Below are 23,096 nucleotides of genomic sequence, written 5' to 3' on the forward strand. Positions count from 1 at the left end.
GTCGCAGATATTTGATCGCAAATTAGCTAGTGGTTGCGACGAATATTTGACAGTCACCTACTTTTGTAAAATTACGTTATCATGTATGCAAATTAGATAAAAACTTACTTTCATTACAACACTTTCGGTCGCATTTTATTAATCGCACTCTCTAACATTTTAAATTAAATCATATTGATTGCTTAATAGTATCTTAAAAACCAAGTTTTATAAAACAAAAATTTTATGCTATTTTTTATACTTTGCGCCCCCTTTTTTCTTATTTTAATACACAGGGTGACCCAGGGGTCAATAACTTTTTTGCTATTGAAAATATTGCCAGGCCGTTTGATTTTTCGATAGATCAACTTAAAGTTCACAAACTAAAAATATTTTTATTATACACAGGGTGATGTACTTGGTGAACTAAATTTTTTAATAAAACACCCAATATTTTTTTACATATTTCAATTCTACACAAAAAATAATGTAAATTTATATAAACTATTATGGGTCTATCGCTTTTTGTTTCAGAATTATTCAACTTTTCGTTATAAAAACGATCAATCTTTGAAAAATCACTGCGAAGTAAAAAACCGTGTTTGTTATTTAAAAACAAAGCAAAATCGACCAATAACAATTTAGCTTAAAAACAACAGTGTTAAAAGCTACATCCAAAAATGCAAAAAATATAGGTTGTTCCATTTAAAAAACATGTTTATGATGTAGCTAATTTTAGAAACTTGACAATAATTTTAAGTGCGTCAGAAAGCTAGTATGTACAGCTTTCGTAAAAAAAGATCAATTTCCTAACATTTAAAGATCAATAATGGACTTCTTCACATCGGTAGGACAGCCTGTATGTAATGAAATACAAGGTGTAACGAAAAGATGAGGATAAAAAGAAACCAGAGACTCTCCAAGTCAAAATAAAACGATTCAACCCAACTTACCTCTAAACCAAGTTGCACCGTTTAAAATTTAGAGAACGAAAAAGTTCAAAAATTCTTTCTATTTGTTTTTTATTAGTTACTTCTAAATAAAATAATCAATTTTGATGAAATTTGATACAAGTAGTTTTTTGTATTTTATAAAACTTTTGTATTGGTCTTGGTTTTGGAATAAAAAAATAATTTATGTAAAAGTGTCAACATTTCGAGCGTTCGTCAATTATTATTATTGGTTTTAAAAATGCATTTAATTATTTCATTTAATTATTTAATCATTACGTTACTTACTGTAATTGTAAGTGATAATTTTTCCATAACGACAGTGCAGATCTTAATTAGTTGTGTTGCATAGACAAACGGCCGATTTTTATTTAGAAATTTAGAATTTTGTGAAAAAATGCCATTTTTGGTTTAAATTAATAACTAATTACATTATTGTTATCTAGCATACACGTACATAAAGAAACTAAAGCCAACATTAGAAAAAATTATTTAAAACCCGATAATAATAAATGAGCGAAGGCCCATACAAAAATTTTATAAGTTACAGAAATTGTAAAGAATGTAAAAAAATATATATGTAATAGAATCACATTAAAATGTAGCAATTTATAACAAAAGGTCTTTGCCAAAATGGTGAATGCGCCAGGCTAATATTATTATTATTAAAATTATTATTAAATATATAGGGTGTGAACTTAGGAGTTTATTAATCAACAAATTGAAGGACGGATTTACCGATTATTGAAGTAAAAGGTGCAAATCCAAAAAATTTAAAAAAACCGTAAATATATAGAAAATTACTTAACTTAACTTAAGCTAAATATGGGGAGAGCTGATGAAAACGACCTTCAAATAACTCAACTAATCCAAAAACGCATGTTTTAATTTAAAATACGAAAGTTGATAGCGATTTAACCGGAAGTGTCGCCATCTTGAAAATATTTTCATTGATCACCAATTGTATACAAATTTCCAGATAAATAACGTTATTAGAACTTAATACTTCTTCCTAATGTAGGGGTTCATACGGAACAAAGTCTCTAGCAAGGTTGTGGGGCTTTTATTACTCGACTCACAATGTAATATCTTATTATGCAATGTGTTTTTAAATGATTCTCATCTAGTTAACTTCAAAATCGGTTTATATGTAAAAAAAAATTTGTCGCTGTCAAAGCTGTCAGTTGTAAAAAATTTCGTTAAAATGCAACTAAATTGTTACACTGTGCAAAAAAATACTTTTATTACAAAGCTTATTTCCGAATTAGAGACTTAATTCTATAAAGCGGCATTTCTGATTTTACATGGGAAATTCACAGACGACTAGATGAGAATCATTTAAAAACACATTGTACTCATACACCATCGACCTTTATCGTATGAAAAATATAAAATTGATAGACATCGTAGTAAAATGGGCGCAACTCCTTAGTACCTACCTATTTATAAAAAAGTGAATCAAACACATTATTCATATTATGTGAAATTTCAAGGTTACATTCCTGAAGTAAACATCGGTATGCGACTCTTTAACAAACATTTAAGCACGTGCTTTGTGTTATAGTCATACGTTGTTATTAGAAAATGAAGTCACTCATCAATTGCTGATTCTCTCACTCACTCACTCACTCACCAGTAACAACCTCCTTGACCTCTTTGGTGGCATTATTTCCCGCATTAAGAAAATCCGAAAGAGATAAGGACGATGCAATCAAACGCCTCTTTTCCTCAAAATTAAGATAATCCAAACTGTTACTCCTCTGAGGCGCCACTATGGCGACAGTCCGCGTCTTGGTGGTGATCGTATTTCCATTCTTCTCAGGCTTGGTTTGCGACGGCGCCAACATCACTTCACTTCACTCACAACAATAACCAAAACAACTTGGAGCAGGTCCGACACAACTCACACCACATACCTGTACACCACCAGCAGGTAGGGTCATTATTATTATTACACCTTTGGCCCTTCACAGGTAGTGTGTCCGTTAATCGGAGCGACGCGACGTTGCCTCTTCTACTACTAACTACCACCATCTATTACTATTACGTTTAATTTCATTTGGATTCAATAGAAATCCAAACTAATAACACTAGTATTTTAAAATATCTCTCTCACACACACACACACACGCATACAAATCTATGTATAACATAACACACACTCACTGCTGCTGCTCTGCCACTGGCATTCATCTTTTGCCGAACAGGAACGAAACGATCGCCCACCAAACGAACACACACAGATCTCTAGCTTTATTCAACACATTAAAAATGACAAAGAGAAAAGACCGATTCAAATGGGGAGAACCAGACGGAGCGTGGAGTAACTATGGTGATATGCACCGGCTCGATGACTTACTCGGACAACCTGCAGAATAAAGGGGTCCAAGAGAGAGCTACACTTCAAATAACTAAACAGATCAGTGAAACTAAATTGGTTATTACATTACAGACATTGGTTTCACATTCTATAATAAAAATAAGATTATTAAGGTAGGTATCTAAAGTTTGTGGAATGTTTGTAAAAATTATTTAAACCTCCCTTAACGGAAACCCGGACACCGGGTCCCGACTTAAAAGCTCGATGGGGCTAAGATAATACTTTTCGAAAAATTAGATCAAATCATTTTCCATCAATTGATCAAAACCAAAACCTGTTATCACTTTTTGTTTTTGATTTATAAACACTGATATTTTAAAAATATATTAAAAAATTCTTAATTAAAATTTAATAATCATACATAAAGATGGCTGTAGTTAAATAGCCCATTTTCTTTTTTATACCTATGAAATATTTTTTGAGTACCTAATGTATTTTTATTTACTTTATTGTTTAGGATTTTTATTTCTGTAGTTGGGCATGAAACAATACTAAGTTTTTAATCAAGTACATATAACACAAATAAATATTAGTACAACTTTTTTGCAATTAATTTCTAGTAAACAAGAAGCGATGGAAAAATTATCATTGTCCGTTAAGAAAATTGTATTTAAGAAAAAAAAAAAACAACTGACCGCACACCTAAATTATCTAGGGCATAAAAAATTAACTTTACAAGGTGAATCATTAATACAGGCGTGCTCGATTGCTGTCAAAGATATATAAATAAATTAAATGGCACTGCAAATGGGAAGTTAAAGTTACGTTCTAAAACTATTTTGCCCTATACAGGATGTTTCATTCATAAAGTGCAGCCTTTAACAGTTTTTCTAAACGGCACCCCCTGTATATTTGTACATATTTAAATTTGCACTTTTTTAGGCTGTATAAATCAGTTTAGTTTTTGTAATTTACTTTAACCGTTTAGAAATTATTTAATTTTTTCTGCAGTTTTGTGCGTCTACAGGCATATTATTAAAAAATCGCAGTGCCCTTGGTTTTTGTGATATCAAGTTGGAACTTTGTCCGTGGGTAAACAAATGTCTGAGGTATCATCTTTTGGTAACAAGACCACACATTTGCATTGTAGCGTTTGGTAAATTTTGAAGGATCATAACTTGATTTTTTTAAATAGCACCCCCTGTATTTTATTACTAATTCTTATTCAGTGTCTCATTTTACATCTTTTTTACCTCTTTAGTTTTTTTCCAAAAGTCGATAGTTAACGAAGTAATTCGGTTTTTCCGAAAAATGCACACAAAATCTCTAATGTAGCGTGCTATGAAAAAAATACTAATGCCAAAATGGCATTTATAGTACGTCACGTTTTGATTTTATTGTGTAAATGAATTTTTCACGTAAAATACATACCTAGAAATCTCATCTAGATATACATTTTAATAAAATTTTGACAAGATATAATTAAATAAAAATAACAGAAATTTACAATGGAGAAATAAGGAAAGAAAAAACCGAGGTATAACAAACCAACAGCGATAACATATTACTTGCAGTTACAAAACTATTTAAAATGACGACATTCTTAAATAATAAAGTAATACATTGGTCAATTCTTTTTAAAAATTCACCGCTTTTAATGTGGCATGATCAATACTACAAAAAGCTTTTTTAATTCTTTCTTGCATATTTTCTCTAGTAGTGCCGTCCTTTTTATTTATTTTTATTTAATGATTTCTTATCAAAATTAAAGTTTATAGCTCGATAAGATGTGTAAGCAATTTACATGAAAAATTCATTTGCACAACAAAATCAAAACGTCACGTACAAAAAACGCCAGTCTGATGTTGTTATATCAGAATTTATTGTTTTACATGGAATTTTTTGTTTTTACATTGATATCCAAGGAATTTTATGTGCATTTTTCAGAAAAACCGAATTATCTTCATGAATATCAACTTTTGGAAAACAATTGAAGAAATAAAAAAGATGTAAAATGAGATGCTGAATGATACACAGTAATAAAATACAGAGGGTGCTATTTGAAAAAATCAAGTTATGGTCCTTCAAAATTTGCCAAAATGAATGTGTCACAGCATACAGCATGGTAATGCTACAATGCAAATGGACAGTCTTGTCGCCGAAAGATACCCCCGACAGTCGTTCACACACAGTCAAAATCCCAACTCAATATCTTGAAAACCAAGCGCACTATGATTTTTTAATTATGTACCTACAGACGCACAAAATTGTAGAAAAAATTAAATAACTTCTAAATGCGTACAGCAAATTGCAAAAACTAAATTGATTTAAAGCTTAAAAAAGTGCACATTTAAATATGTACATATATACAGGGGGTACCATTTAAAAAACTATGTTAAAGACTGCAAAATGAAACACCCTGTATAGGGCAAAATAATTTTAGAACGTGAACTTTGACTTCCCATTTGCAGTGCCATTTGATTCATTTCGATATCTTTGACAGTGTAGGTGCAATCGAGCACACCCGTATCAATGCCTTACTCTGTATTAACGCTGTATTAACCTTCAGCTTATTTTCATAATTATTTTTTTTGAGTAGTTAAAATAATTTGTAATGTAGGTATCTACATACATTACCTAATACATTTTCACAAGAAATAAACTTTCTTCTAAACTTTTTAGTTTCAGAGACCTCACATTCGGCAAAAGAAAATGCACCTCTCTGTATAGATAGCTAAACTCGAGATTAAACTTAACGTCTAGAAACTTGGTATAACTAATAAAATACCATTTAATGTATTTTTCTGTTTAACTTAGATAAATGTTGCATAAAAAGGTATCAATGTTAGTCAATTATAAACTAAATACAGACTGAACCAAAAATAAATAATATTTTTGTCATTAGTCATTTTTGATCTTCGAACAGATCAATTTAATTTTTTTAAATGCTACATTTTAACACCATACTGACATTTATGATGTCATTTTTAATTTATTAAATATCAACCGACATTTCTGATTACTGTTTTGGATAGTACACATCGTTACCTGTCTGGTAAATATAAAAAAAATCCCACAAAATTAAGCAAAAAAGAAGAAAATAATAAATTAGAAACAATTATCTTTTTGTTCTGCATAAATTATTTTTTTATTGCACAACCAGTGCCGGTACAAAAATTAATAAAATTAATAGAATAACGACACCCGGATAACGTATAACAAAATTAAAACAAAAAAATGTACTCATAAAGTTTATATCAAGTCATTTCTATTTAAAAAAAAATTGTAAAAGAAACGTAAAATACTAATTGACAGATTTAACACAAAACTTGAGACGAGAAACAATGTAAATAAAGGTAAAAAATAAAAATTTTATTACTGTGTTAGGCCGGGATTATTTCACCCTGCCCTCGTAGGTCACAAAATTATACATACTTACTGTAGAAAAAAAGAATTCTGTCTTTTACTGAATCTAGTGCTAAGAAAATTCATCAATTAAAAAAAAGGAAAGGCTAATTATACTAAAGGTTTGACACTTGGAATTTCTGATCGCTTACCGCTTTCTGAATTTTCTTCCTGAGTACCTGGAAAGAAAAACAAAAATATAGGTAAGTATTTAACAAAACTTACAAAACATAATATGGGAATAAGTCGAATGATTTTTTATAGATTCCGTAACAACCTACAGCCGTTGTTAAATCTGATGATGTAATGATTGTACTTTGAAAAAGTTTGAAATGTTTTGTAGCCAAAGTTAAGCAAATTCTTGCCGATCAGCAAATCTAAAATTAATCATAAAACAATTTCCAACGGATTTTTTAAATTTTTAACACACTCAAATTATTTGTTTAAAACTGTCTTACGGTATCTCTAAAATTTACAGTAATGAGGAATGTGACACACTGATATCACACTGAACGATAACACGAAAAATATAAGAAAACACGACAATTTAGCCTCATATAATAGCAAATAACACTCAAAACGAAAACTAATAATAATTATTATCTCATAAAATGATTAAAAACATAAGAATTACCTCCATCATCGGGATCCCCTACTTCTTTTGAATCTTTACTGTTTTTCTTGTGTTTACTTTTCGAAAACTTCCTTATAAGAGACATTTTACTTCACATCACACAAAATTCTGCCCCCAATATTTAACAACTACTGCAAAAAGCGAGTTCACACCTTACGCGAAAACTTCTATATCAATATAATCTTATCTTATCTTAGTAGATGTGATATATTAGTGGTGTAACAAATTTTAACAAAAAAAGATTTGATCAATGTTTGCATTACGACTGCAAGTAGGTCGATGCACATTACCTATTGTGGGGCTTCTTTTTATTAAAGGTGATGTACAAATACAACAAATGTAAAATAACTCCTTGAGTCATTCATTAGTTTAAAGTATACAGACAGATAAATTTCTCTAACAAAATTTTCACTTATCAGAACTTAATTAGAACGTTTTTATTGAATTTTGGTTTTGAAATCGATTTACTTATCGCTAATATGCTATTTTTACTTTTGAATTAATAGTAACAACATACTCACCATAATCACTGCAATTTCTACCTATTGTATCAAAATGTTTCGTTTCAGATATAGAGGATGGTTCTGGAAGTCCACTTTCTGAAACTAAAAAAAACAATGTTTAATTCCTTAATTCTTTTATTCCTTAAAAAAATTTGATATGAATTGCCTATAACGAATATTGAGACTACGGAGAACTATAACTTAGGAAACGAAATAGGATTTTCTGAACGCAAAAAAATTGTACAGTAGAGTACAGATGAGAACGCTTCGAGCGTTATACCGTCTTGGCGACGAATAGTTTTAAATTAATTTAAATTCAACCAATTTCAACCAATTCACTAATTATTTGGAAAAAATATGCAGAAATGTTGAACTTTGCACTCGTAACAGACTGAAAAAAACTGCCGACTAAAATTTTCACAAGAAACTTGAGAAACAAATTATTTAAAATTTGCGCTTCCTCTCGTATTTTTCAAGACGCTGCGAATACGGTTAAAGATACAAGAAAAATGTAAGAAAAAAAGTTGTAGAAAATTAAATTTCCTTTAAAAATGTCGGCGAGACCACATCTCTATCGTCAACGGTTTAGACCCCAAAGGCGTTCAAACACGGTGAAAGGAAAGATTCGGACAAATTCAAAGTGTTTCCGGTAGATGGCTTTATACAGGATGATTCTTTTAGGGTCTACAATATAAACTTTTTAACTTCTAATATAGCTAAAGCTTTAAGATTTTGTATACAATTTAAATCGACCATTCTGAGTTCAACTAAAGTATTTTCAAAATAGCTGAATTTCCGAAACTACGAAAAATTGACGTCAAGCTTGAAATTTTAAGTAGTAACCATCTATGTTTATTGCATTTTTCAATTCGCCTCTTGAAAGTGAGTAAAATAGGCCGTGGTTATTAGTACTTATCTGTCATAGTTTTTGACGTATGTCAATTTTTTTGTACAAATTTTCATTTGCAGGGGCTCATTTAAAATACATGTTACTGATCATGAACCACAATAAGTGAATAATTCTTTTTGAATTTGAAAATCAAAGGTTCAAAAAATCTTCTCAAGTCACTTGTCAAATTGCAAGGCTACTATGACTTTTTGAAAATGATGATTAAAAAATGATTATAAAACAGTTTATTCAAATGAAATGACCGTGTTTTTTCAATGTCAATCCAAAGAACATCAAATTTTGTGCAGACTTATCGCAATAATCAAAAAAACAGAATTTTGGCTTATTATTTTTATTTTTAATCAAGTAAAGTTTTTAAAAATACGATAAAATTATGCTATTAATTGAAAGAAATGTCCTATTTGTTCACCATGTTCATTCAAAAAGTTTAAAATTCGATGGCAGACTGGCTGAACTACTTTACATACTTCATTAAGTTATAATAAACTATAATTAAATATTATTGTTTTATTGCTTATTCGATAATAAATCAACTAAAAAATACATAAAGTATTAAAGTTTGACAATTATTGAGCATTTTACAAGGTCTACATAATTAACTAAGAATATCCGTTTTTTGTGATTTTTTTCTTAAAAACTGGAAGAACTAGATATAGGACATGTTGATAAAAGTCACCATAAATATCAATATTCTTTCAATTGCCGTTAAAAGAACATAGGGTCGTTCCACTTGGAAAAACTGAGTTAAGTATAGCAGTTTTTTGAAAACCATTTGAAAAGAGTCATACTAGTCATGAACTTTGACAGTCGAGAATTTCGAAAATTCTAGAAAACTCTTCAAACCTTCGGTTATCGAATGCAAAAAAAAATTCACGTAAATCACCTCTTTTTATTTTTGAATAATAAAAGAATTACGAATTTTATGAGTTACTTTAACTCACTCTATAGATTTAATGAATTTATTGTCCTTACCATTTTTTTTGTGTACTTATAACGCAGTTTCTGTTTACAATAAATTAAAAGTTCATTTCAAATCGCTTCCTTTAAACAGTTTTCATAAAGAAGTTTTTTTTTGTAAGCAGGCAAACAGCACATAAAATATCAATCCAAATGCATTATTTTTCTTTTTTTACTATTATTTCCTTTTTTCATTTTCTTTTTTTCTTGTTTTGTTTTCACTTTTATTGCATGTTTATAATTATTATATTTTCATAGTATTTTTTTTTGTATTGGGTTAAGTTAGAGTAGCCTCAGCTAAACTTCGCCCATAATAAAGACTATTTGTGTTTTTTTAGAGTTTTATATTTTATAATTTATCGTGAAACAAATGGATTTTATTAGATTTTATTTAATTTTTTAAAATTATAGATTGTATTATTTAGGAATACTGGTAATCCAATAAAACACCCCTTTTCTCTAAACATGTATTTTTATGAGATAACAAATTGGTTACAAAATTATAAACAACTTAAGTCCCTAGTTCATCATTTTAGTTAATTCTCTAGCGTACTTAATTTGGTACAAGAACTTTAACTCTTCGTAGGTTTTAACAATATTCTTCTTTTTTAAATCGGAAGCAAGGAGTTTAACCCATAATGCAGAGTCTTGTGCTACTTGACACAAACTTGTACTCGTTCTAGCTAAATTCATTACATCAGAAATGTTCAAATAAGACATAATTCTAATAAGAATTTCGTAAGGCAAATGTTGTAAACAAGTGCATATTCCTCCAGTTGATTCAATAACAGCGACTTTTGCAGGAAAAGCCACCGAGTCTTTAAAACTACGAGACAAATGATCCAAATTTTGAAAATGAAATTCATTAAACTGTACTTTTGACGTTATGAAATACATTAAAGGATCGGCAAGAAAGCTGAAATTGTCTACATCTTTTATTGTACAATTAACCAAAAGATCGTCGGACACCGACATGCAAGTGAGTCTACACACCAGCTGAGGACTTGATTTCAAAATAAAATTTAACTGATAACGACTGTCTCTCTTCCAAGCTTCAGGAAGTGTTTTAGAATGTTGGAGCAGTCTCTTGTAGTTAAAATTGCAATCATCCTGGAGTATGTCCGTACAGTTCATTTCGACAAATCCACATTCAAGCATTAAAACATAGAGAAATCCCACAATAATATCGTTTTTATCAGATGGCAATTTATTTCGGTTAAAAAACTCCAAAATGTTAACAATACTCCTGGGCGCGTGTCCATATTTATACTCCTCCAAGAGCATGGGTTCCATAACTGAAATAAAACTCGTGTCACTGAGCTGCTGACCTGCGTGAATTAAACCAATAATAAAGCAACAGTTTGAATGAAAGGAAGCCTGTTGATTCACTTTTTAGGAATCGCAAAAATTTCGAAACTGGACCAGTGTCAACTGGTGTGGGCATCATGAAATCTTAGCATTAAACGAACGTTCAAAACGCTGATAGAGTTAAAAATCCTATTTTGAACCAATGTCAACATTGATGAGTGACAACAACATAACCTAAATTTTCTAAATGTTAATTCCTCGCTAATATTTCTGCATGAATGAGTATTTCATACATACTGATGTGATATTTCACTTTAGAATTACTTGTTTCACGACCGTAGTATAATTTAAAGCCACCACATGTTCGATTACGTCAAATACATCTGGATGTTTAAACTTTGAGGTTATGTTCCTACCTTGATGGGTTTCGTCTTCTTCCTCGTTTTTGTCAGCAATCATTTGCACAACACTCACATGATTATGAGTACTTGGACTATTTGACTTAACACTACATTCACTTTCGGCCATTTTACATGATTAACTTCCTTATTTAGCTACCGTTTGTCCCATGTTTAAATGGGTTTATTCGTTTATTTGAGGCACTTGATAGAGTGCAGCACCTGTCGGAATTACAACCAACAAACCAGTTAACCAACCCACAACCCATGGACCACACTAAACGGTCTTTGACCAATTAGTTCATTCTTCCAATATACAAGTGTACGTCGAGTTTTTTTACTGATGAAATGTTAAATTAATTTGGGTGAAAATAATGTTATTTTTACCAAAAGCGTGTTAAATACAGTTATAAATCTATTATTTAATACGAGATACAAATAGGTACTTTCACTGAGAAACCTTCTTGCCTCCAATTAATAACTATGAAGATTTCCAATTAATAACTATGAAGATTTCATCAGTTCTGTTAAATTAAGATTCATTAATTTCTTTCGTTAACTATTATACCTACACGAAACTTTTAGTAAATGATCGCAAAATAAAAACAACAAGAACAAAAACGCTCTTTTAATTTTTATGCAACGAATTTGCTTAATAATGAGGGGAAATACTAAACAAAGAAAATAATTGTATAAATGATTTATTTAACCAAAAAATTACAAGTAAGTGGGGGCAACGTTCATATTCGAACAAATCCCTTAGAAGTTCCTGTAACAAAAAACACAAGTTATTTAATAAAGCAATTTGGTAATGAAGGCGATTAATAAAAATCGATACTGTTTAAAGAACAAAAGCAACAGTGAGTGTCTTTAACAGTTAAGATTATTATTAATCGTCCATTAATAAACGCATGACTACAACATTTTATCTTATCCTAATTTTGTTGACAAAAATTTAGTTTCCAACTTTACAATTTATTGTGAATTAGGTGCAAAAAGACTGGTGAAAATTCAGTAATATGAGTGATAGTGTGTTCTAGACGTAATTTTTTAAGTGTTTTTGGTAAAACAGGTCGCCAGGAGCCACAATAATTGTACCTCAACTGTTTGTTTAGGATACAACTTGCTGACTTTAAAGTGAATTGTAAAGCGTTTTTTAAGACTCAGAAATTCCACAAAATAAGAACTAAGTTTTAAACCGTCAAAATCACAAGAGTTGATTATGAAAAAAGCGTATTGATGACGTCCACAAATTTTTTTATACATAATCATTCTTTACATTAAAGATTTGTGGCCGCAGTTTTAGGGGTGTTATTCTTTTTGATCGTGACTGTACAACTCAAATAAAGAAAGGTATATTTTTACTGTATCTCAAAAACTAAAAACCATAGAATTAAGTTTCTAAAATTCCATAAAGAATAATAATTATTAGCAATTAATAAACTATATCAAACTACAATAAACGATGTCTAAATTTTGTTTTGTTCCGTCAATAAATTGGCGGTAGCTCCAAAAGATAATTAAATAACAAATTCAAATAAACTTATTCAAATGTTTCAACAAGTAAAACCAAATGCAACAACGACGCAACACAGGAAAAGATGGTAAACATTTTTTAATGAATAATACAAAAAATTGTAAGAACTAATCACAAAAAATTACTATAAGATATTACAAATAAAATAAATTATAATAAATTATAAAATACTACAAAAACAGAACGTATAAAGTTGTGTGCAATTCTCGATAACTTTTAATTTTCTTCTTTGTTTTTAATATTATGCTTCATTTTTTAGTCTACAGAGTGTCTCAAAATTAGCGAATTCCGAGTCCAAAGCATTGTAAAAAATCACTTCAGTAGTCCAAATATATAAAATAAAATTAATAAAATAAATAAAAATAAACATTCGGGGCTTCTCCACAAAGATACATTGGTTTGAAGATCAATCGTTGAACTGCAAATCTTATAAATTCATACCTTAAAAAATTCATATCTTCCTTATTATAAAAGATACTCATTTGAAACAGACATTATATAGGCAGTTTTCACTAAGAAATTAATAATGTTATCAGTGTTTTTTTTTTAATCATTCGTTTAGCTGTAATAACATAAAGTTGTATTTTTTAAATAGGAATCAAAGTTGGCTATGACATTTTCGAAAAGCTTATTTTTTTTCTGAACTGAAAACAATATAAATACAGTTTGATATTTTGATAAAAAATATATTTAAAATATTTGAAAGTAGTTGGCTATGGAAAAATTATTTCCAGAATAATCTAGAAATTTTGTGAAGGGTTATAAAGTAAAAAATGTAAAATTATCAAAATAAGTTATGTTAAAGTTATTTTTAATTAAACAAATATACAATTTTATAACACTTTTTTTAAGATTTAGTCACGTGTAATGGAGGTGACCTTATTATAATCTATTATACTGTTATTAAATTAGTGTTAAATAGTGTTAATTTAAAGATCATTAAATTATAAATACTTGTTTGGTAATATATTATTCGTAGTTTTAATTGAAAATCTTTTTTATGGCCAAGTAGGTATAAAAAAACGATGTCATGTTTTTAAATATTTAAAAATAATTTATTACACAAATAGACGTATCAAATCAGAAAAAAATAAGATTTTCAAAAATGTCACAGCCGTCTATGATTCCTATTGAAAAAAAAAATAAAACTTTATGTCACAGCTAAACGAATGGTTAAAAAAAATCGCTGATAACATTATTAAATTCTCTGTAAGAAAATGCCTGCATAATGTCCTTGTTTCAAATTGTATCTTTCATTATAATATAAAAAGATAAAATGTGTTTTCTATTAACCTCTATTTCGGAGATCCCCTATTCAGACGCCAAAATGCAGCACCCTATACAATATTATAAACATTATTATTATTATTTTAAAAGATTTTTATTTATTATTTTATTATTAAGTGCAAGAATTTCAGTTATTAGATGGGTCGAATAATTATGACATGTAAATTAAAGTACGTTATTCGAAAGAAAGAGAACAGAAGGGAGTAGTTTGCGTTTTATTAACTGTTTCAAAACTATAAAAAACGCCGCATTTTCTCTCAAAATTAGCTGTTATAATTAATCATGCACTTCAAAAAAATAATAGATAATATACTAATTTATACTTTCAATGAGAGATCTAATCATTAACAACTATTTTACAATTTTATCAATCTTATTTAAAAAAAAATAATTCTACATTGACGTTTTTATAGTTTTGAAATAGCTAATAACTCGATATCTTTCATGGACACATAAGTTCAGAAGACCTTATTTATAAAGCCGTAATGCCCCCTGTGCGCTTTTACGCCCACGTGTAGCCCAGTTACTGCCGTATCAAAAAATTAACCACATATTTAATGTAGAGCGAAAAAGCATAAAAATGTGTTCTAAATGACGTTAATGGCAGGTGTGAATCGGCCATCAAATTAAATGTTCACAACCTACTTGATGTCAAAATGGAAATAATGTTTGCACTTTTACCACTATTCCATTACTCACTTTGCAAGAATTCCATCTTTCTTGGTCAATCTAACGATACAGTCGTCAGATTCCCCCATTCTTCTAATAGCCCCACACAAAGCGTAACTTTTTGAGGTGTCGGTCATCCTTCCAGTCTGGGGATCAACCTCAGCAATGCTCAACTGAATGGAAGCATGATCCTTGGCATGAATAATTCGGTTACTTGCTGAGCTAAAATCAATCGACAATTCCAGAGGTTAGGAACAACACGTGTTTATAAAAACGCACCATTTCCTTGGACAATACAAGTCAACAAATTCACCTGCGTCGTTTTCCATTCTGAGTTGCCTAAAATTCAAATAAGTGGTCCAAAAGTTGATACAAATTCAGAAAACTTACAATTAATTCACCACTCAAGCTAAAGTCAACGAAAAGAGAGTTTCACAAAATGGCCGCCGCAAGCGCCACCATCACACAGCCGGCGCCAAATTTAAAAAACTAAAATGGCGCGTGCGCCTATTGATTTCAAAACAAGTTGTTCAATATTGGAGCAAATTTTCCTGGTTCAAGTAATTCACGTCGCGTCAACGTTTAACCAACAATATTTTCTTACCTGAACGATTACGTAACCGTAACACGAGGATATAACACACTTATATGAATTCCGACGCAGTCTGACTTGGAAAGTTGAACTGGTTGGCTCGTACGAGAGCAAATACGGTGATTTTTAGACACGATTTTGGGTCAGCATGTCGTTGAAGGTTGGTAATTGTTGCCTTAAAATAATTTATTTCTAATAATCAGTATTTTAAATTGTTTGATTTGTGTGTGTACACTTTTTGGGAGGTACTATAAATAACCACAATAGCGCAAGGTCAGCTTTTCGAAAATTTTAACATGTTCCACTTTTCTTTATAAATAAATATTTCCAAATTATTTTTTATTTACAGAAGGAATCGTTGTCAGATGTTCAACTACATCTAGCGGCTCTAAATGGAGATTTGCCTTTACTCAAAAAAATTCTGGATAGCGGCAAAGTTCATGTGGATTCCCGAGACAAGGTAACATAAATACCTTAGTAATGTAAATATTGTAAAGAATTTGAACATTTGTGACTGGTCGTTTTAATAAAAAATCGTTAGTCAAGTGGAGCGTGGAAGTAGGTCAATTATTCTATAAAATATAAAGACGTACAGAAATTTAACTTTTTTTATCCTGAAACTAAATCAGTATTTTTTGTAGGAAGGGACAACTCCTCTCATTTTAGCCTCAGCCAATGGTCATTTGGACTGTGTCCATGAACTGTTAGAGCAAGGTGCCGATCCTCGAGCCAAACGAATTGTAAGAAACGGTAGTTTTGTATTTTCCTTAAGAAAAAGGTAATATTTTGTAGACAGGAACAACTCCGCTGTTTTTTGCTGCTCAAGGAGGTCATCTGCATGTTGTTAACATTCTAGTGGACAGAGGAGCACCTTTAGATTCAACCAGTGTTGTAAGTGTACCGCTACAACTGTAACAAAAAGACAGTTGTTGCAGAGATGAAATTTACCTAAATAGAAGCAGTAAATGAATGTAATTATAAGAACCGTATGATTGTATAGGATGGAGGAAGTGCGTTATTTGTGGCATGCCAATGTGGACATATGGATGTGGTTAAAGAACTGGTTAAGAGAGGTGCCAAAATTAATACACATATGAAGGTAAGATTTTTTAGTAATTTTTATGGGGGAATCTGGCAAAAAATTATTTCGGCAAAACCGCACCTAAAATAAAATATAAAATTACAAGCTAAAGGCGCACCTAAAACCGTACACGAAACTAAAATAGCAAAAAAGTAAAAACGAAATCGAATAAAATGGTTCATTTATAAAAAAGCACAGAACAAAACGTTGTATTGACAAAATCGAAAATCCCTATAAAGTTGTACGATTAAAAGTACACGGGCTAAAAACGTACAAACTAAAATGATAAACAGAGACATTCCAAGTTGTGTAGATGTCGCCACAGATGCTATCTTATCTAAACAACAAAACACGCAAAATTTATGTTATTTTATTTTTACAAAGTATCTTGTAAATTTTACAAGAAAGGCAAATATTTTTTTAGAGGTGTAGATTTCAATACATAAATAGTACTTTTATTAGCTGTTTGAAAACTATAAAAACATAGTTTCTTATTTAAGATGCAGCAGCTCGTAAAAGTTGAAAAAAACGCATACTTTAATGTGGAATTGTAGCAGACCTGTTAACTTTGTTTTTAATGATATATTCTAATGTTTACCTGGTTTATTATTTAATTATTCAAAAAGAATTGTTGGAAAACATTTTTTTTGGTTTTTGAAATGAGTTAGAACCACCAATTTATGGGTGCAGCTTATAAAATATCAATTCATGACTGTTATGAGTCAGTCAGAATCTTTAACATAAGTAGGTATTCACCATGGTTTTCACTATCTCCTAAAACGGCATTGACACCTTTAAATATAATCAAAGGTTGATTTATTAAAATTGTATTTAATTTACTTTTATTAGGTTGCTCCGCTCGAGTATTCTATACATTGGATAATTTGAAGAGCATATTATAAGAATTACTGAAAACAACGAAATTATTTTTTTATTGATTAGTTCTCAACGTTATTATTTTTTAAAGTTAGTATTTCGTTTCACACAAATGTTGATGTGGATTGATATTTTTTTTCTTGGAGTAATTTCAAAGTGTACGTAGGTCGTACGTATAACCAAACACCATGTGGTCAAAATCAATATTGCCGTATTAGAATAAAATTAGTAAAAATAGAATACACAGAAATGTTGCGTTTTTCGGTATTTTTATGGCTTTTGTAGCGACATCTAAGCGGTAGTAGCTGAACTAAACATAGCTGAACTTTGACTGTTTATCATTTTAATTTGTGCTATTTTTATAGTGCAACTTTATAGGGATTTTCGATTTGGCAATATAACGTTTTGTTCTGTACTTTTTTTATAGATGATCTATTTTGTTCGATCTCGTTTTTACTTATTCACTATTTTAGTGATGTAGGTTTTTAAAGGCATACTGTTTTAGACCATTGCTGTTTCGACGTGTGCGGTTTTGACTTGCAATTTTATAATGTGTAGGCCATAGAATAAGAGAGAGGAAGAAGCAAATCTCTCTGTCTACCCCTCGTTTTTTCGCGAAAGCGCCACCTAACCCTGGGAGAACGAACTAATTCGATAATAGCGGGAAATTCAAACAGGACATTTTATTTATTTTCCAAATTCAAAGAATTATAAATGTTAAATGTTTCTGTACTCATGCACTGTTACGAGACATTTTAATAAAAAAGCATCTGTAACAGTTGCAATAGCACAGAAACATTTAACATCGCTTAATAAAATGAAACAAAGTCTTTCCAATAAAAATTTATTAAAAAAATAATAACGTGCTGGAATGTATAGGCAAAATTAATTTAACTCGAATTGTTCTTCATAAACATACTCAGATGTAATAATATATGTAAATACATTGTCTAAATATACACAATGATCCAGAGAAACTGAGTATGTTGGCATCAGATTAAATTATTGAATTGCTACCTGAAAGTGTACACTATTGGTATCCTTTAAAATTTAAATTCAGATTGCTAACAGACACAGTATTTCGAGATCAGTCTGTATAAATACATCAGTTTTGTTGGTTTAATTACTTGTCTACAGACTGTTCAGAAAAGCAAAAAAATAAAAAAAAATTGCTTGGAACCTTTGACAATAGTCCAATTTTTAAGTCCCTTAAGGCTAAATTTAAACAACTATTTTTCGAAATTTATTCGCGGTTATAAGGTTTACGGACGTTTGTAAAAGCGGCCCTAACACGTACTTTAACAGTTTGATGTCAAAATTTTTGATAAGTTTTCAAATTTTTTAAAAGTAATCTCGATTGCATCATAGTTATTAGTAAATTACTCAAACACAAGAGAATTACAAGTAAATACAAGCCACATATCTGATATACATAACTATAACTGGAAGTTAACTGATTAAAACTACCATGTAATCATTTAAATTTATAATAATAGTAGGCTTTAATATTGATTAACTTGTATGATACTTGTAGAATACGTTTTTTCGCTTAGTTTCTAACTTAAGCAATCACAAAAAGGACAAACCTTGTTTTTTAACAGGCATAGGCGTTATAACATTGTGTAAAACAACATAAAAGATTAAGACATAGAGGGACATGACGGATTTGAAAACCTTGAACCATAGCAAGTCCTAAACTCCCTGCTTTCACAAAATACTAGCTTCGCAACTACAATAAATTTATTTATTATTATGATATACCTATTAATTACTGCACATTATATTTAACTCATCTACATGGAATTTTCAATTACATCCCAAGAACCGTTATCATCCCCAAGGACGGTCTTCATCTCCTAAACATCAAGAAATTCCCTTATTAGAGAAGTTTGTGTGATCCTTGATTGATTAATATCTAGAAATCGCAATTAATTGTTGTATAGACACCTTTCAGTAACGTTTACCTTAATTTGCCTTAAGTTGATTCATCCTTCATTAAAACACTGTCATTCACACTATACACTAGATTCAAATAAAAGATCCATATAAAAGTAGAAATGTTTGATCACAAAAACATCCAAAAAATCACGTTAAATCGTTTTCTGAAGTCTTTAAAACACATTAAAACAAAATGTCGCCAAAAACCGCAACGACAGCAAAATAATCGGCTGTTGATAAATCAAAGAATTAAAAAGAGAAGTGTGCGCACGTCGATTATTTTTAAGTGAACCTTCTTTACTTTTAGCAAAATGTGTGACAGATTCCTTTAAATTTACAGATTTCTTTGCAACTGACGCGACCTCTAAGCTGGAGCACACGAACTATTTTAGCCGTTTCCCCCCTTTGCCCCACCCCTCCCTGTGAACACATAATTTGTATACACTTTCAGGGGCCTGGTGTAGGCTTTTACGTTGGGACACATATACAGGGTGATTTTTTGAAAACGAGCCACCTTGAATATCTACGAAAATACACAAAAAAAATTAAAAAATCTCGAGACAGGTCAAATTTTTATTTATTGGGGGCACCTTTTGGTGTACTTTTAAAAGTTGTAGCACCAACCCTCTTTGTAATACAAACAACATCTTCAAAATTTTAAATGGCATGACCCCACTTATGATACTTCAAATGAAAGGTATTTTGACCAGAGATCTCGGGTCTCGGGTTTTTTAATTTTTGCATATTTTCGGAAATATTTAGAGTGGCTCGTTTTCAAAGAGTCACTCTGTAGATGTAAACGTGTCCCCATTTTTATGTGACTAGACGGAGTATTAAATTGTAGGATAAAGCCACGCCACTTTTTATTGCGGCTCAAAATGGACACTACAAAGTATTGGTATTTTTATTGGCACAAGGAGCAAACGTGGATGCAAGTAGAACAGACGGAGCTACGCCTTTGTGGATTGCGGCACAAATGGGTCATGATCACATTGTAGCACAGTTATTGAAAGCTGGAGCTAGAGTTGATGCGGCTCGATATGTAAACACTTTTTTTTAAGTTTTTAGTGATATTTTTTTTACCATATAACTTCAGGATGGAGCTACAGCAATTTTCAAAGCTTCTCACAAAGGTCATTCTGCCGTTATTGGGGAATTACTGAAATATAAACCCTCACTGGGTCTTTTATCGGTAAGTGATTTGTCAACAATAAATTCTTTACATGATTTAATTTTAATCTCATTGGTTGTACACAGAATGGTGAAAGCGCATTACATGCTGCTGCTTTATCCGGAAGCCTTCCAGTTTGTAAACAACTCATCGCTGCAGGAGCAGATCCTTCTCTAAAGAATCAAGAAGGTTTTACCCCTATTGAGGTGGCCCAAAAACATAAACATAATATCGTCAGTGATTACTTAAGAAATTGTGCAAATCGACAGTTTTCAAATAAATGATATAAAGTCAATATTTTATTCTAACCTGTACTTTAACACCTGAGTTTAAGCCATTGGCTGAATAATATAAGTTTATTGTTTTCTATTGTAATGTGAAACAGAGATCTTTATGTGAGACTATTATTTATGATTGTTATGTATTGCCTCGTTAATTAAAAGATATGAAAATTAAGAGGCAGAGAGCTATGAAAAAATAAAATATATTTTTCTATTTAAAATGTACGTTAAACATATTTTTTACCACTTGTTCCAAAGTTTCTGACAAAAAATGTCCCTTACATCCTTTCAAAAAAAAATCCAAATCAGTCATTGAATTTTCCGGTCATTTTCGAGGATTTTTTTAAGTAGGTACGTAACTTTTGTTTCTTAGGTCACTTCAAAAATGTTTCCTCAAAATCAGTCAGGTACAATGTGTTTTTAAATGTTTCTCATCTAATTAACTTTGAAAATGGTTTACTTCTAAAAAAATTGTGCCGCTCTGCTCAAATGAATTCTCTGTCAATTGTGAAATTTAATTAATTTCATTATAAAATTTCGTTAAAATGCAACTAAACTGTTAAATTGTGCAAAAAAACACTTATTATCGAAGTTTATTTTCGAATTGGAGACTTAATTAATTGAAAATGGTAAAATTCTAAATGCCTGTCATTAATTCTATAAAGCGGCATTTACTGATTGTATATGAGAAATCCACAGACGACTATATGAAAATCATTCTAACACACATTGTACGTCAACAAATGACCTTTGCAATCATAATTTTGGTGTGGTTTTTACTCGAACAGCGGCTTTAACATTTAGGATTTACCTGTAAAATACAGTACATAATAAAATTATTAAATCAAGTGATTAAGTTAAGTAACTTCGGTTAAACTTCGTCCAAATAAAGAAATAAATACGAACAAAATTAGCCGACACAAATAGCAGCTTTGGTTTTAGACAATTCTAAATAAATAATAGTAAATAACGAAAATTTGGATTCCGATTATACGAACGCAATGAACTTTAATTATTATGTAATAATTATCACTATTATTATCCGAAAAAATATAAATAAAAAAGTAAGACTCTTTAAATCATATTCTTTAATTCTTTAACCAAAAAATCGTTATAGTAGTGTCATTTCAGTAAAGTTATAATTTTGCATAACACATATACTCTAATAAATTCGAAAAAATAAATTCTCCAAAAATAATCACACTTTCAACAGTAGACGTGATAATGATAATTGATAACGTACTAAGTATCTATATTATACTAATTGTATTTTTTGGTAAAGTAAATACAGTGGAGTCCGGTTATAACAAACAAGATATGACATAAAATTTGATGCAATTTTCTGTTTAAAACACATTTCTTTTATTGAATTTTGAGTAATATGTTAGGGTTGAAAATGACAAAACAGCAAGACAAGTGTTGCCTGATAAACAGATTATTGAATTACTAACTAAAAACATTTTAACCAACAAAAGTGTGTGTTTTTAAACATACAGGCTGTCCCAACGATCCGAAACAGCTTCATAACTTGTTTATTATTAAAGATATTAAAATTTTCTTCTTTTTAGATTACAGCTGCGGTTTTGCTGTATGTTGATAATATATTGCGGTGTATATACAGGGAGTTCTAATATTAAAAACACTAAAATAATGTATTTTCAGATGGAACATTATAAATTTTATTGCATTTTTGGACGTGGCTTTTAATACTGTTGATTTTAATCTCAACTTGTATTGGTGGATTCTGCGTAGTTTTTTAAATAATTTGATTTTTAGAAATTAGAAACATAGAAAAATCTAGAAGTTTGTTAAATGTTGAATAACTTGAAAAAGTTAAATGGAACAACCTATATTTTGTTGTTGCTTCTCAAAGATTATTAAATTGTCTAGCTAAAAAGTTTTAGATGCCTAAAGTTAATAACTAAAAAGATATTTCACTTTAAATGTTAATTTTAGCAATAATGCACACTATTCATGAACATTGATGTTACCATAGTAAACCATACCATAACCATAGCAACTCGACCCCAGACCATTTCTTGGAGTTTATACGGGAATTAAAAATTCGCCAAAAATATTAAAACTTTAGATATTTTACTGTAATAAATGACAAATAATCGCCTAAGGGTAACATTAAAGTTATTAGCAAAAAATTTCAATTTTCAACTACTGAAGAAACAGATAATGTATTTTTTAATGTTTAATGTTAAATATCTTTTGAATAATCAGCAAAAGAAACTTCTGTTAATGTTTTTAGAGAGACAGTTTAAAGGTCTTTTAGATGCGAAAATAAAAATTGG

General features: G+C 30.1%; 3 protein-coding genes and 4 long non-coding RNA genes across 15 annotated transcripts in view; 3 read left to right on the plus strand and 4 right to left on the minus strand.

Annotated features, from left to right (window-relative positions):
* LOC656132 (uncharacterized protein) overlaps positions 1 to 11,575 on the minus strand; it is a 40,350-nt gene extending 28,775 nt beyond the window's left edge. For 3 of the 7 annotated variants that reach the window (XM_015983096.2, XM_015983095.2, XM_015983091.2), the window contains exons 1-3: positions 11,383 to 11,575; positions 7,810 to 7,893; positions 6,807 to 6,833 (exon numbers count right to left, since the gene is read on the minus strand). In XM_015983096.2, the coding sequence (XP_015838582.2) occupies positions 6,807 to 6,833; positions 7,810 to 7,893; positions 11,383 to 11,494 (223 nt within the window). In that variant the 5' untranslated portion in view covers positions 11,495 to 11,575. Of the gene's footprint in view, positions 1 to 2,562; positions 3,122 to 6,806; positions 6,834 to 7,288; positions 7,447 to 7,809; positions 7,894 to 11,382 lie in introns of those variants that run through there. The other 4 variants (XM_015983094.2, XM_015983093.2, XM_015983097.2 and 1 more) reach the window with 3 other exon arrangements.
* On the plus strand, positions 2,725 to 7,428 carry LOC107398585 (uncharacterized). 3 transcript variants are annotated; one of them, XR_001575385.2, is made up of 3 exons: positions 2,725 to 2,862; positions 3,137 to 3,422; positions 5,932 to 7,428. It is a non-coding gene; the product is annotated as an uncharacterized LOC107398585 (long non-coding RNA). The 3 variants fall into 3 exon arrangements; XR_001575384.2 differs by having other exon boundaries at positions 5,938 to 7,428; XR_001575383.2 differs by lacking the exon at positions 5,932 to 7,428 and having other exon boundaries at positions 3,137 to 3,675.
* On the minus strand, positions 10,112 to 11,379 carry LOC103313837 (uncharacterized). The gene is made up of 2 exons (XR_010333204.1): positions 11,291 to 11,379; positions 10,112 to 10,953 (listed from the first exon to the last, which is right to left on the minus strand). It is a non-coding gene; the product is annotated as an uncharacterized LOC103313837 (long non-coding RNA).
* A 474-nt stretch (positions 11,576 to 12,049) lies between the features above and the next one.
* Positions 12,050 to 15,367, minus strand: RpS21 (Ribosomal protein S21). The gene is made up of 4 exons (XM_962844.5): positions 15,248 to 15,367; positions 15,137 to 15,196; positions 14,888 to 15,079; positions 12,050 to 12,133 (listed from the first exon to the last, which is right to left on the minus strand). The coding sequence occupies exons 2-4, from the start codon at positions 15,184 to 15,186 to the stop codon at positions 12,124 to 12,126; spliced, it is 252 nt and encodes an 83-aa protein (XP_967937.1). The 5' UTR covers positions 15,187 to 15,196; positions 15,248 to 15,367; the 3' UTR covers positions 12,050 to 12,123.
* Positions 15,368 to 15,404: 37 nt separating this feature from the next.
* LOC656384 (uncharacterized protein) lies at positions 15,405 to 20,810 on the plus strand. The gene is made up of 8 exons (XM_962921.4): positions 15,405 to 15,609; positions 15,799 to 15,909; positions 16,091 to 16,189; positions 16,242 to 16,340; positions 16,450 to 16,548; positions 20,189 to 20,386; positions 20,441 to 20,536; positions 20,602 to 20,810. Exons 1-8 carry the CDS (start codon positions 15,598 to 15,600, stop codon positions 20,797 to 20,799), a joined length of 912 nt encoding a protein of 303 aa, XP_968014.2. The 5' UTR covers positions 15,405 to 15,597; the 3' UTR covers positions 20,800 to 20,810.
* LOC135265494 (uncharacterized) lies at positions 16,557 to 20,119 on the plus strand. Its single transcript, XR_010333206.1, has 2 exons — positions 16,557 to 17,964; positions 19,809 to 20,119. It is a non-coding gene; the product is annotated as an uncharacterized LOC135265494 (long non-coding RNA).
* On the minus strand, positions 18,234 to 19,753 carry LOC135265493 (uncharacterized). Its single transcript, XR_010333205.1, has 2 exons — positions 19,371 to 19,753; positions 18,234 to 19,321 (listed from the first exon to the last, which is right to left on the minus strand). It is a non-coding gene; the product is annotated as an uncharacterized LOC135265493 (long non-coding RNA).
* Positions 20,811 to 23,096: the final 2,286 nt, after the last annotated feature.

The sequence above is a fragment of the Tribolium castaneum genome, chromosome 2, assembly GCF_031307605.1.
Source record: "Tribolium castaneum strain GA2 chromosome 2, icTriCast1.1, whole genome shotgun sequence".
Lineage (NCBI taxonomy): Eukaryota > Metazoa > Arthropoda > Insecta > Coleoptera > Tenebrionidae > Tribolium > Tribolium castaneum.

Bases quoted from the DNA above. Each gene is read 5' to 3' on its own strand.
- RpS21 (XM_962844.5), bottom strand. From the start codon at position 15,186: ATGGAAAACGACGCAGGTGAATTTGTTGACTTGTATTGTCCAAGGAAA. The intron at 15,080-15,136 runs GTGCGTTTTTAT...GATTGATTTTAG, and splicing joins TTGTATTGTCCAAGGAAATG to CTCAGCAAGTAACCGAATTA.
- LOC656384 (XM_962921.4), top strand. The intron at 16,549-20,188 runs GTAAGATTTTTT...ATTAAATTGTAG, and splicing joins AAATTAATACACATATGAAG to GATAAAGCCACGCCACTTTT. The intron at 20,387-20,440 runs GTAAACACTTTT...ATATAACTTCAG, and splicing joins GAGTTGATGCGGCTCGATAT to GATGGAGCTACAGCAATTTT.